General features: G+C 43.6%; 1 protein-coding gene across 1 annotated transcript in view; it reads right to left on the bottom strand.

The window, feature by feature from the left end:
• The window catches only part of LOC308151948 (1-phosphatidylinositol 4,5-bisphosphate phosphodiesterase delta-3-A-like), a 25,789-nt gene extending 12,041 nt beyond the window's left edge, over window positions 1–13,748 (bottom strand). The window contains exons 1-2 of the mRNA XM_080524849.1: window positions 13,522–13,748; window positions 3,499–3,666 (exon numbers count right to left, since the gene is read on the bottom strand). Of these exons, the coding sequence (XP_080380975.1) occupies window positions 3,499–3,666; window positions 13,522–13,621 (268 nt within the window). The 5' untranslated portion in view covers window positions 13,622–13,748. The remainder of the gene's footprint in view (window positions 1–3,498; window positions 3,667–13,521) is intronic.
• Window positions 13,749–14,228: the final 480 nt, after the last annotated feature.

Genomic DNA, 14,228 nt, shown 5'->3' with positions numbered 1-14,228 from the left:
GGTTTTTCCTTCTATCAGTGGCCCCGGGCCCGAGCTAGAGTACTCTCCCTGCAACGAATGGTGGACTGCTGATTCACATGCTTAGTATTCAAATGTATTGATTGTAAGTCGCTTTGGAATAAGGCGTCTGCTAAATGCCAAAAATGTAAATGTAAATGTAAATGTGTGTGTGTGTGTGTGTGTGTGTGTGTGTGTGTGTGTGTGTGTGTGTGTGTGTGTGCATAGTATATGCACACAGACGGCTGAAGTGGCTGAAGTGGTCACACTGCCCTTACCCAGTGTCGTGTCATTGTTGAGCAGTGCTGGGAGATACCCACTGCAACACTATCAAACTAACTCTAAATCTGGCATTAAACCCTGACCCACTCCCACCACCTGCCCTCTCACCCCGCCTGGGGGCATATCTATTCCCCGTAGCTGAGGCTGCTTGTTTGAGGGAGAGTGGGGGGGGGGGGGGGGGGGGGGATTGTGCAATAAGAGAGAGAGAGAGAGAGAGAAAAAAGAGAGATGCGATATCATATGAATGCCAGTTAACCCTACCCTCTTTTCCCCAGCCCCTCACACAAATCATTGACACATTGGCAGCAGCGGTGTCAGCATAGTGGTGGTTATTAAGGAAGTGTTGTGTTCCACTTGAGATGACTTGAGGTGGCTGTATGCTCTCTGAGTCAACATAGTAGTCACAACATAACACTCTCATGACATTGAACTTCACATTATACTACCTCCTCAGCCTTTTATCATCATTAACTTGAGTAATTGAGTAAACATACAGTGTGTGTGTGTGTGTGTGTGTGTGTGTGTGTGTGTGTGTGTGTATAATCTAGGCCACTGGTATACTAGATCATGCTTGTATGACTATCCGAAATGAACATCCCACCAACTTTGCTCTCTCTACAAATGCCATGTAAGATAACAGCGACCAGGCACAGTGCCAGAACCAACACCATGGGTGGGCAGGGACCGATGGGCCGACGGGCCAACAGGGGGGTGCTAGTGGTATCAAGGTCCACGTACAGTAAATACTAATATTATTATATTAAACATTCAAACACGCCTCCTTAACTTTTCATCAGGTGGGCAACATGCATGTTTGCCCTGCCCATAGCCACCGCCGGGGCAAGACGCACATTTGGGTGCACACTGTAACATACTGATTTACTACACTTCAAACGATTTCACCCTCTATAGATTAACTCATCAAGGGTGTCTAATTTATGACAAAACCTGTCCACTTTTCCCTCTCCAAAAATGTCTTGTAACAGAACAGCGAGCACTCCTTAATTGCGATCACTCTGGAATTATAGGAGTGTCAGAAGGAGCATATTTAGATTCTTTAAATAACAACCTCAAAGACAGTCGTGGGAGGCCATGCATGTGGCTGCACCCTACAATGGGAAATCATATAGAATACAAATGTGCTTGGCCTATAATCTCACTACATAGTAAAACTGTAGTTCATGAAAGCAATAATTACCCACATGGCCCTGAGAACCCTGTAAGTAGAGCCCAGATTGTATGTTTGACATACGGAGTAGGGAGAGAAACACATCAACCAGACCTACAGCCTCTCATTTGAAGGACGTTCTAAAGATCTGCCATCTGAGAGTGTGTCTGTTTCTAGTAAGTGTAGAACTATCCAGCTGGACTGAGAAAAGAGATTAAACTATACAGAGATTTGTGACTGGCCTGGGAGGGCTCTAGACTGAAAGTACTGCGCCGGACCACCTCTTACGCTCTGTGTGTAGACGCCCCCGCCTCTCTACCTCTTCAAAATTGCTCACAAAATCCTAGCCATTGCTCTGTGAAAACAAGTTTGAAGTGACATTTCAAACCTGAGTGTAGGCAGGGATGTGGGCAGCACTCAAGTTGAGGGGGGATGAGGGGGGATGGCATCCCCCCTAAAATAAAAACAGTAAAAATCATCCCCCTTCTAAAACTGCCATCCCCCCTTTCCATCCCTTATGTCATTTTATCAATGAACGTGGTATTACTACTATTTCAATTAGTATTTAGTTTTGCGCATATTGAGTAAAATACTGTAGGCGAGGGGACGCGCACACATGCAATGACATTTTTACCAAGTCACTGACACTGAAGGCACTGATGCTGTGGGGATACTAAAATTGTCCCCATATGATAAAATCCACCATCCCCCCTGATTTTCTTTTACAACTTGAGTACTGGATGTGGGGATGTGGGTGTGTGTGTGTGTATGTGTGTGTGTGTGAGTATGTGAGAGAGAGAAACGGGGATGGGGTCAAAACCTTGAGATTAGAAATAGCGTTCCCGCAGTCTAATGAGCCGAAGCATAAGATGACTGCCAACATTTTCTCTCATTTTAAGGGAGATTCCAATCATTAGTGCACTCATATGGTGTGCCAGCATCTCTTTCAGATCCATCCATTGCCTGCTAGGGCTTCATTAGGCCGAGGTAAACCAATACATTGTGCCTTACTGATTCTAGTCTAAGCACATTATTGCCACAGGGAAATGTGTCCCTTATATCTTCCTCATAGAAGTGACCGGTATGAAACCTTCAGCAGTCTGTCTGTACAGCATGGATGGATCACACTTGTTACTCCAAGTTACACGCAGTGGAGGTTGGTGGACACCCCATTCCTGATTCCATTCCTTGCATTCCGATTTCTACCTCCACCAGCCCCCCCCCCCCCCCCCCCCCCAGAGTTACAGTATAGTGCCTGAAATTAGAGCTCAGTCACTAAGAGGGCACATTACCCCTTTAATCAAAGGAAAGGTACGGTAAAAGGGAGGGCATTACAGTGAACCAAGATGAAAAGCATAAACAATTCAGGACAATGGGTGGTTGAATGAGGGCGCTTAATCACATCCAAGACTGTAGAATAGGCTGCGACAGGGAGTGTACTTGTGGAAGTCCTGTTGATTTGTTTCTAGATTATTTTCCTGTAGACGGCGGGGCCATTGTTCCCTAATCTGATATCGGCTAAGTTCCCTTTCCAACAACTAAAAACCTCAATATAAAATGTCTCCAATCATGACTCAGAAACCCAAAACATCCCCTCTTAGAGACCTTCTCATGTGACTACACTCTAGGGATGGCTGTGGCTCAGCTGGTAGAGCCGGCATCTAAAGATCGCAAAGTTGGCCGCACGCAGCGGTTCGAATCCCTGGCGGGCCACGTGTCGAAGTGCCCCTGAGCAAGGCACTGAACCCCTAATTGCTCCGAGGTCGCTTTCAATGGCTGTGACCCTAGATGCCTAGATGCCCCCTCTAGAACATAAATGCATTTTGTTGTACTCTTTGACAAACTTTGAATCCCTTTCCTCTCTACTTTCCATCTGATCTAACCACTCCAACCCTCTCTCCTCCCTTTCCCTTCATCACCACCCTTATCCTCCCTCTCCTTCTTCTCTCTCTTGTCCCTTCATACATCTCCTCTCTCCTTTAATCAATCCCTCCCGGTTCTCTCCCACCTCCCTCCCTTTTCTCTCCCCACCCCCCCTCCCGGCTACTCACAGGACTGTTGGGCCTTGGCCTTCCGGGAGCTCTTGGTGGATTCACACCACACTGTGACTCCGTCCTCTAGCAGGCGGAGGCTCCGACTTTTCTGCCACCTCTGGGAGCGCACCTTCACCATGTTGGCGCCCTGCATCATCATACGCACGTCCTCGTCATCCAGCAGCCCTGGAAGACACACACACACACACACACACATTTACATTACATTTATATTTTTGGCATTTAGCAGATGCCTTTATGCAAAGCGACTTACAACAAATATATTTGACCAAGTGAATCATCTATCCATCAGTCATAGCAGGAAAAATGTATACTCGGGTTAGGGGCCATTGGCAGTCATAATGCTAGAAGAAGGAAGAATTATTTTTTTCTTTTACACAGACACACACTCTAGGTCTTTGTCACACACACACTGGGTCGTTCTTAACTGTCATACACTGAGTAAAGGAATATTACTGCATGATAAGAGTATTACATGTGTCTGTGGCGTGTATCATACACTCTGGGTCATAGTTCAGTAACACACCAGTCATGACCTCATTCACTCTATTTCCAAGTTAGTTTACACACACTGAGGTCCATTGGCAAGTCATTGAAAGTTCAGTCTGTCTGTTGTCATAAATATCAGTCTATGAGCTGTTCTCAGGCATGCTATCAAACTGACTGTGAAGTAGCCTGGTTTGTTCTGCTGGACAGAGACTCATAAAACGTCTGAATCATGTCAGGATGAAAGCTGTGAATGGAGGGAATATAGTGTACATTTACTACAGTCCTGGAGTCTAAAATCACACACCTGCATCAAAGCAAAACCGAGATTGCTGCTGTGTTTGAGTATCGAGGGCTTGACAGTGGCCGTTCATGACTCACCTCACTTCATAAAGCAGTATCCTAATCCTACTTTGGCAGCACTGCCATGCCTCCTAAATACAGGCCACACACTCATCCTTATTGCATAAACAGACTTCCGTTTTATACACAAAACCCAGGGAGGAGTCAAGGACCAGGCGGACATTAAGTTCATTAAGGGTGCAGCTGAAGGCTGCAGTTGTTTGTTCGTAGTCCAACCATGAAGGAGCAGACTGGCTATGGAAGTATGTAAGTATTCAGCTACTCTTGAAGGACAAAATGGAGGACAAACTTAGCATCTATAGCAAAAATAGCTTCTCTTCAATGTTATATTGCAATGCTATATTGCATTAATCAGGGTACAGCAGAAAGTTACAACATGATTGAGTGACCCAAGAGTTTACCAACATTTTCATACATAACGATGCACTTTAAGGTTATTGTTATTGTTTGTATTCTAAAAGATTAGTTTGGAGCCATTATAAGGCAAGTTAGACTTTGGAGCGCTGAACAACAAAACGAGCAGCAATATTCTGGGATTTGGAACAGATTTGGAACAGCCAATATGTCTATGATTAATCTCCCTCATAGGCCAGAGGCAGGCCAACAGAGAAACTGGAGGAGGGATTTGAAAGAATGGGAGGTCACAGAGAAGAAACTTCTGGCAAACTTCCAGTATGGACTTACAGGACATTCAGCCAGAAAAAACAACAACTCTTAATGTGATTAACAGAACCAGCTATCCCTGATGACTTTCTGCCATGGATCTTCAAGTTACAACTTATGACTGGAAATGTTGGGCATCTTTCTTATCTATTTTAAGATCACAGACTGACTAGGGAGAGAGGAAGAGGGGAGGCAGAGACATTATAAGACTTGTCCCATCATGGTGAATGTGTTGTGTTCAGTAAACTTCTCACTTCACTCAAAACAAAAAGAGAATATCAATCCATCTCTCAGGTCGAATCTATTTCTTTCTCTGTTTGGCATTTGTCTAAATGGTTTTCAGCATTAGGTGAATGAGACACCTCAACATCTCATACATTGTGCAATTGTGTTCTCAATCCTCAGAAGAGAGGAAAAGAACCTAAAGAATCCCCCCCCTCCTCTCTCTCCCTTTCTCGTTCTCTCTCTTCTCTGAGTCTCTAGAGTGTATCTCCAAAGATTTATTCAAAACATGTTGGCTGGGATGCCCCCCTGGTCTTTTATTTCCTTTGAATCAACTAAACCCCCCCCCCCCCCCCTCCCATGCCAGCGGCCTCACCCAGAATCTGAGGAAAGCAAACTGTCTCTCCTTCTCAGAGGGTCAAACACAAAGAGAAGCCCCCCCCACCCTCCAGCATAACAACCCTGTGTTTGAAACAGTCACCAAGCTGTTACCACATGCAAGGCAGAGCCCAATGACCTCATTAATAGCATGTCAGTGACCATGCTAAGCTTGTCCGTTTTTTCCTCTTCTCTGTCCAAATTCATACCATTTCCTCAAGTCTTTTTAATTATTTCTGAACCATACTCATTTGTAGCTAGCACTTCCATTGATGTGAATACAGAAATGTTGATTGATGTCCATTATTCCTGTGACCTTAATGAAAAAAAATTAAGGTCACAATTAAGGACATTTTATAATGGGGACACTTTGTATGATTTTAGTTTTCATCGCTGTACAGTGTGTACCCTGACCAGACGTTCACTCACACAGTAAAACCATCAAACACAGCACACACTGTGTTTGTCTGTTTGCTTGTATATATACAGCTGACAGGCTCCTCACCTTGGCAACAGCACCCTCAGTTCCTCCATGCAGTTATAATGTTGTAATTAAGCACATAGGAGGTGAGCAGGAATGGAGACAGGGCTAAGAGCTGTGTCTCCCGTTCATAGCGACTCCTGCAGCGAGCCGAGGAGAATCATGTTGACACAGACTTCTTCGCTGGGTCGGCATGACAACGTGGCTGACTAGCAACCATACAGAGGTATGTAAATGTAAACACTCAACAAGAAAGGTCTCTAAACAGAGTAGGAGAGATTGGGAGAGAGAATAATTAGGAGTACAGGAGCTTCAGAGGTACTGAAGGAAAGAGTGACAAATACAAACTTATCAACAGACAGAGAGAGAACCAATGAACTAGAAAAAGAGAGTTGAGTAGAAGAGTTGAGTGATCAATGCAAGGATTCAAAGTGAGAACCATTACATGAACATCCAGATCAAGCTGAGAGATACTGAGAGATCTCCCTCATGGTGAACCAATACTGCAGCCAGTGGGATGGGAGTGCCAAGGAGGACTAAAGACTACTAAATAGTCTGTGTGTGTGTGTGTGTGTGTGTGTGTGTGTGTGTGTGTGTGTGTGTGTGTGTGTGTGTGTGTGTGTGTGTGTGTCCTGCTCTTCCAGCATCTAATGGGGGGCTGGTTCAGGTTTCCCAGAGACATAGTAACAACAACTGTAATGAGAGCTAAGATTGACCAGAATTATCCAATGAGAATTGACTAACAGCAGTCAGGATGGGAAGGATGTATTAGACATAGTAGAGATAGAATCACTATCCGAATCCGAATCAGAATTGCTTTTATTACATCTAATGTACAACCCTACAATTCTTAGGTTCAGGTTCTTCGACATTGGTATTGATCAACATTCAACAATAGCAGCAATAACAGCAGACAAATAATAATAGAATAAAGTAAAACAAGTAAGGTAATTCATTTTTAAAAAGTATAATACGGTAATAAAGTGATAAAGTGATGGTAGTTGTACTACAGTCGTACTGCAGAGGAACTCCAAACTTTTTCAGCCACCTGAGATGAAAGAAGCGACGTTGTGCCTTTATTTATATTAGTCTCTGCCTTTGGTTTATCTTTGCCTGTGGCTATCTGTGGAACTGAGGACCAGCTACAAAAACATGGTCTGTTGCAATGTCATACATAGAGGATGAATGACCCAAATGAAGTCCCTGAGTTAAAAACCATTAAAATCAATGCTCACTGACTAGGAAACGAGCCAAGGTATACTTTGCACCCTGATAAGGAGAGGAGAGGAGGGCATGTGGGAACAGGAGACAAGCAGGACTTATACAGGCTAAAGGCACTGTATACATTACCAGCACTGACACCGCTGTTTTTTACGAACGTAAATGAAGCTCAGAAACCACACCCAAAGGAGAAACGTACACACATACCACAGTAACAGTATAACCATCATGGTCACTTCCTCACTGGACAATAAACTTAGTTTCAAGGAAGTCAATTATAATCCCTGTGCCGAAAAAACCTCGTGCCATGGAGAATAATGACTTCCGCCCCATTGCTCTAACTTCCATTGTGATTAAATGTTTTGAACGATATGTACTGTCTCTGCTTAGAAAACACATTGACCCACTGCTAGATGTTTTTCAATTTGCCTATAAACAGAACCGTAGCACGGAGGATGCTATTCTCTATATCACACATTCTGTATCCAAGCACCTCGAGAACAAAAAGGCCTATGCCCGAATTATGTTTGTTGACTTTAGTTCCGCCTTTAATACGGTACAACCCCACGTGCTCTTAGGAAAGCTCAAAGACATGGGTGTCAATAGTACTTTAATCAAATCGATCCATTCCTTCATGTTAGAAAGAGAACAGCAAGTGAAAGTCAATGGAACACTGTCAGTGACTAAACACTGCAGTACAGGTGTCCCCCAAGGTTGCGTTCTGTCCCCATATCTTTTCTCAGTATACACCAACGACTGTAAAAGTAACCACCCAAGCAACCATATTATAAAATATGCTGACGACACTGCAATTCTAAGTCTCCTTGATAAAGATACAGACCCCTCGGTGCTCCATGATGAGATTAACATATTCACTAAATGGTGCGACAGCAACCATCTCATCTTAAACCTCACCAAAACTCAGGAGGTTGTGTTAGACCCAAGGCAGGTAACTGACCATGAGCCTGTGGTCGTTAAAGACCAAACAATCATCCAGGTGCCCTCTTATAAGTACTTAGGTATTCAATTAGACAACCATCTCTGCTGGAATACACACTTAGACAGCTTATGTAACAAACTACAGCAGAGGCTTTATCACCTGAGGCGACTCAGACTTTATGGGGTGAGAAAGCAGATCATGAGAATTTTCTATCAGTCCATTGTTGAAAGTGTAATCAGATATGGAATAATTGTGTGGTTTGGCAACTTAACTGTACAACAAAAAAACAGACTAGTCAGCATTCACAAAACAGCTATGAAAATTGTAGGTGAAAGAGACTATGTGATCCTAAATAAACTATATGAAAAAGCTGTCCTGGACAAGGCCAACAAGATAATCGCAGACCCCCAACATCCGCTCTCCACAGAATACGAAGTTCTCCCCCTAGGTAGAAAGCTTCGCATGCCAAGATGTAATTATAAGCTCTTAAAACTATCATTTGTCCCATTCTCCATTAAACTAATCAATTCGCTCAAGCAGAAACGATGATTAGGACATGATCACCAGCACCTGCACTTTATCTTAGACACCACTTGAAGGGCCATGTGCAATATTCGAAAACACCACTTGAAGGGTTATGTGCAATATATATTTATACCAAATGATGCCATGTCCAGGTGGAAACTGCTGCCAATGTCACTCAATGTTTGTTGCTGTCCTGTTGTTTACTTTGTCTACTGTATGTTGTATGTATCGTCTCTGTTGCACTTGAAGCAGGAAAGTACCATGCCCAAGACAAATTTCCCCTCGGGGACAATAAAGTATAATCAATCAATCAATCAATCAACCAACACACCACCGATATCTTTAAAAGGAGCCAACAAAGATTATCTGTCATCCGTAAACTTAAAGGACTGTATGTTTCCCCCCCCCCCCCCCCCCTCTTCTCCTACTACTGTACCAGAGCATTATCCAGCCCATCCTCATGTACTGTTCCTCCTGCTTTTTCCACATACTCACAGCCATCAACTGGGCCAAACTCACACGCATCACCAACAGTGCTGCCTGGATAATTGGACCCCCTCCCCACACCCAACCTCACAGCACTAAACAACAGGGCCATCTCACGCATCGCAACCACAATAGAAAACGATCTCACCCACCCACTCAATCTGTACCTTGCCCCACTGCCATCCGGGCGTAGGTACAGAACGCTAAGGAGCAAAAAGGCTCGCTTAGGCAAAAGCCTGATCCCCGCAGCCTGATCCCCGCGCTGAGTGTGGTACTGTGTATCTGTCATGTGTAGTGTCTGTTTGTTGTCTGTGTTATTCGGTGTTGTATGTATACTGTACAGTGGTGTGAAAATGAATTTCCCCCTGGGGACAATAAATCTAATCTAATCTAGCACTATAAAATAATCACTTCAAACTGAGTTTACCCCCTCTTTGCCTATAAAGAGAACAACGGTAAACTTTGAGCTCTGGCTAAATGCCACAGCCCAATTAAGCACCACATAAAACACAGGGTTACATGCATTTATAGATAACATTGGCAGTAGATTATGGAGGAGCTTCAAAAGAGAAACACCTCCCACTATTTCGGATGGCGCAACCTAGCCTACAGCATGGGGAATGTTTTCATATAGACATGCTAAACTTCACAACCCTGTGCCAGACACCTTAGGCTATGTGTTCATGCTTGCATAGGAGGGTCATGCCCACTGAAGTGCAGTCCTCCTGTAAATACAATACAGCTCTGGGGTTAAACACATTGGTGGTTTGAGATTTGACTCATACTCTAATCAAGCACACAAGCACACTGGGGTTTGAGGTCTATGGTGACATTGTCTATGTAGGCTACTTCTCTCTTTACTCTTCCATTCTCTCTTTTCCATGTACTCTTCCATTCTTTCCTCTCAAAAGCCCATCCCTATGTCCCCGTTGTGAGAGAAGGAAGCCGGTAAAGCTGACTAACAGGGCTCTGGTGAAACTCATAGGCTAATCACCTGTGAAGTGGATACTAACGATTACTGAAACATTGATGAAAAGAAAGAAACCCCATTACCTAGGAGCTGAAGACTCTTCAAGCATACTTGATAAAGAGACAATGAAGACTATACTGAAAACCACACAGAGAGGGTGCGTCAGAATCTTCTATTTCCTAGGGCAATCTACCAACTAGAGTTGGGCGGTTTCCAATTTGAGAAACCGCTAAACTGTCCCCAAATGTAACCACGATTTTCGGTTTTTGATTGACGGGTGTTTCGTCGTCGACGAGGGGGGGGGGGGGGTTAGGGGGCGAGGAGGGGTTGGTAGCGGAGATTAACAACAAATGTATGGGCTACAATCAATCAATATCACAATCAAGTGCTCCACCAGGGATGTGCACAAGAAAGGTTTGAAGTGAGACAGGGCTGCTTGCTCTCTCCTTTCCTCTTCCTCTTATGCATCGATCATGAACCAAACAACCAACAATAATAATAAAAAAACTGGCATCCAATGGAGTTTGACAGAACATCTTGAGGACCTTGACTTTGCTGATGACATTGCACTACCCTCACATACCCACCACCAGATGAAAGACAAGTCCCAGCTGCTGGAAACTGCAGCTGAGCTTGGACTCAAAATAAATGGACCAAAGACCAAAATCATGCAGATCAACAACCAAAACAGAAATCCCATATTTATCAGGGACCAAGCACTTGAAGAGGTCGACAAATTCACTTAGACGCCTCCTGGGGATCTACTGGCCAAACATAATCAATGACACCAACCTGTGGGAACACACCAAACAAGAAACAATAGAAGTACAGCTGAAAAGGAGAAAGTGGAGATGGATAGGGCATACCCTAAGACAAAACAAAACAGCAATAACCAAACAGGCACTTACATGGAACCCACAAGGAAAATGGGGGAGAGGAAGACCCAAAATGACTTTGAGGAGGAGCACAGAGCAAGAGATAAAGAAGAGTGGACTGACGTCGCAACGGCTGGAGAAGATGGCCCCAGACAGACACGGGTGGAAACTGTTAAAGGTGCAATATGTAACATTTAAGCTTTCTAATAGTTGTAATGACTTAATGTATGTAATGTATGTTCAGTAACAATCTGGGAATAAGATCCCTCGAAATAAATATTTACTTTAAGAATACTGTTTTGGTCCCAAAAAGCTCTTTCTAAAATGGAGTGTCTTGGGGCGACACTTGATTTGTATACAAACATGTTGTTACTGGCCAGGGGTGTTCTAGGGGAATGGACTGATCTTTGCCTTTCTGTCTCTGGTGGCTGCCTCTTGCAATTATGAGCATACATAAACACAACAGCTAATGTCCAACACTGCAAGTTTGAAACTTCAAACATAATTTCACTCCGGTGGCCAGATTAAATACTAAACAACATGTGAGAGAACCCAAAGCTGTGTTAGGCAAGAAGCACCCATGACCTTCCTGCATTCCAGACAGTCATACGCAGAGCCACCTGATCTATACTGTTAGATGTGTCAGGTCCAGACCTTATGCATGGAGGAGTAGGGGTTAAGAGTGAACTTCATTGACAATAATAATAATAATAATAATAATAATCAGGCTACATCTTAACTGTCCCTCCTAAAGCCTCTTCCTCTCCCCCTGTACAGTTTCTGTACTGTAAATAAAAAAATATATACACTAAATCCTAACTCTTCCTTCTTCTAGCATTATGACTGCCAATGGCCCCTGGCCCTAGCATAGATTACTTTTTCTTGAAATTAGTGATGGATAGATGATTCACTTACTTGAACAAATGTATTTGTTGTAAGTCGCTTTGGATAAAGGCATCTGCTAAATGCCAAAAGTGTAAATGTAAATGATTACATGGCAAGACAGGGATGCCATTCCTTATCTTAGATCAGTTAAATCAGTTAATGCTGATAAGCTACCGGGCGCTACTATGTGTATCCTGTCAGCCTCAGCACCAGAGGAGAGTTTATTTTTTATTTTTTAAACAAAACACTTATTGTAATACCACTTAAATACAAAGCACCAGCACCAGAGAAGGAGAGGCGCTTATTCCATTTGTTAAATTCCCAGTGGTTGACTGTGCATGCTTTCCATTGTTAAACAGACAGATATTACATATGCCAACACTCTACAGAATATCAAAATTGGTTCTGTGTTCCACAAACTCTATAGATGCTTAAGTCCAAAGAATGAAAAATAAAACCAATGCATGCTTTCAAACTTTTCAAAGGTCTGTCATTTCAGGTTCTTTGAGAAAAGGACAAAAAGAAGAGGGAGATTCACACACACACACACACACACACACACACACACACAGACACAGACACAGACACAGACACAGACACAGACACAGACACACACAGACACAGACACACAGACACAGACACACACACACACACACACACACACACACACACACACACACACACACAGACCCACACCCACACACATGAGTGACATGACTGTAGTATTTATTGCCAGACGTCCAGGGGCTTTTCAGGGGCTCTGACAGGTGCTCTGTCCCTCCTCAGCAGTTCTCTATTTTAGGCGAAGTGTGACCATGAGCCGAGGGGGTTTGGATGAATGAGGGGGAATGGGAGCAATGGTAAAAGAGAGGTAGCAGAGCAGTGGGCAAGAGATGGTGGTCATGGGTGAGTAAGGATCTGTGGGTGGGTGTCAGTGAGCTGTTGGACACTTCACAAACACATGACCACTTGTCAACCCCCACACTCACTGTCCACTTGAGCTCTGTCTTCTTTTTCTCGCTAGTCACTACAAATCCTCTCACTCTATTGATCTGTGTTTACCCAGACTAATGCATGAGTGAATATGTCTGGCATTTGTGAATAAATGAACTAAGTTTCTTAGATCTTTGAAAGAGATTCACCAAAGTCAACCACACACAAAATCAAAAACACTCAATGCCTGCCGCCGGTGCCAAAGACTGCCGATCGTGCCAACGGATGTTCTGGAAGTGAAATTAGGTTGTCAATACGCACCCACTCACTCAGTCACCTTGCTCTGCACTGATTACTGACCAAGGTCTGCCTACATTAGGCTACCTACAGGGCACTATGCCATTGGCTATAAATCAATACTAAAATACTTAACAGCTATAGAACGCAAAATGACTCCTTCAAATGTTTGCCCGTTTTAAAGTGAATAATACTGCAAGTGTTCCGTTTGACAGCGTACAATCCCAGCAAATTCGAGTTAGGTAACTATATCGCTATTCTTTTTAATAAATGAGTTATGCACTAACTTTCTTACCCAGCCTTCTTAGTGGATCCTGCGCCTTAGTGGATCCTGCGCCTTCCACCACGTTCTGTCCATGTCGCACGGCAGTGGGGGTCTTGCTCCTGCCCAGCATGATGCCAGTGCAATACCCTCGAATTAAGACTTCACTTTTGATTGATCTGCTGAAGTCGGTTTCAATATTTTCCGGGTGCAGGTGCAGGTTTTGTCAACTCTTCTGCAAGACTAGTGTGTTGCACTGATCCCTCGAGACAGCTTGCAACATTACTTCATGTGAAGTCCCAACCCACCCGGCGTGGGGTGCGTAATCTGATTCCAGTTAAATGCGCGCAGCAGCCTCATGCAACTGTACCCCTGACAAACACTTTTAAAAAGTCCGTCTATTTGACTATTTTGAGGTTTCACTCACACAAAACATTTCAAACGGAGTCACGGAAGTAATAGGCGATGGAGTATGCGTAATATAGGTCTATTACACATTTCATGAAAAATATGCCTATTCTGATCACTTACAATTGCAAATCATATTCATATTGCTCAACAATTAGAAGCATGAAGAGACACAATTCAACCCAAATTAAAGTTGTATTGTCATTTATAGGTATTACAAATACGTAGGGATTTTGTTTGAGAGCTTTCACACTTAATAAAAAACACACGACCCCAATTGAAATAAGCCAGTGGCTTTCTTGGGTTTTTATCCTTTTAGTTGACCTTGTATG

This window comes from Nansenia antarctica (assembly GCF_963989245.1).
Source record: "Nansenia antarctica genome assembly, chromosome: 2".
Classification (NCBI taxonomy): Eukaryota; Metazoa; Chordata; class Actinopteri; order Argentiniformes; family Microstomatidae; genus Nansenia; species Nansenia antarctica.
This window is presented reverse-complemented; position numbering and strand designations above follow the sequence as displayed.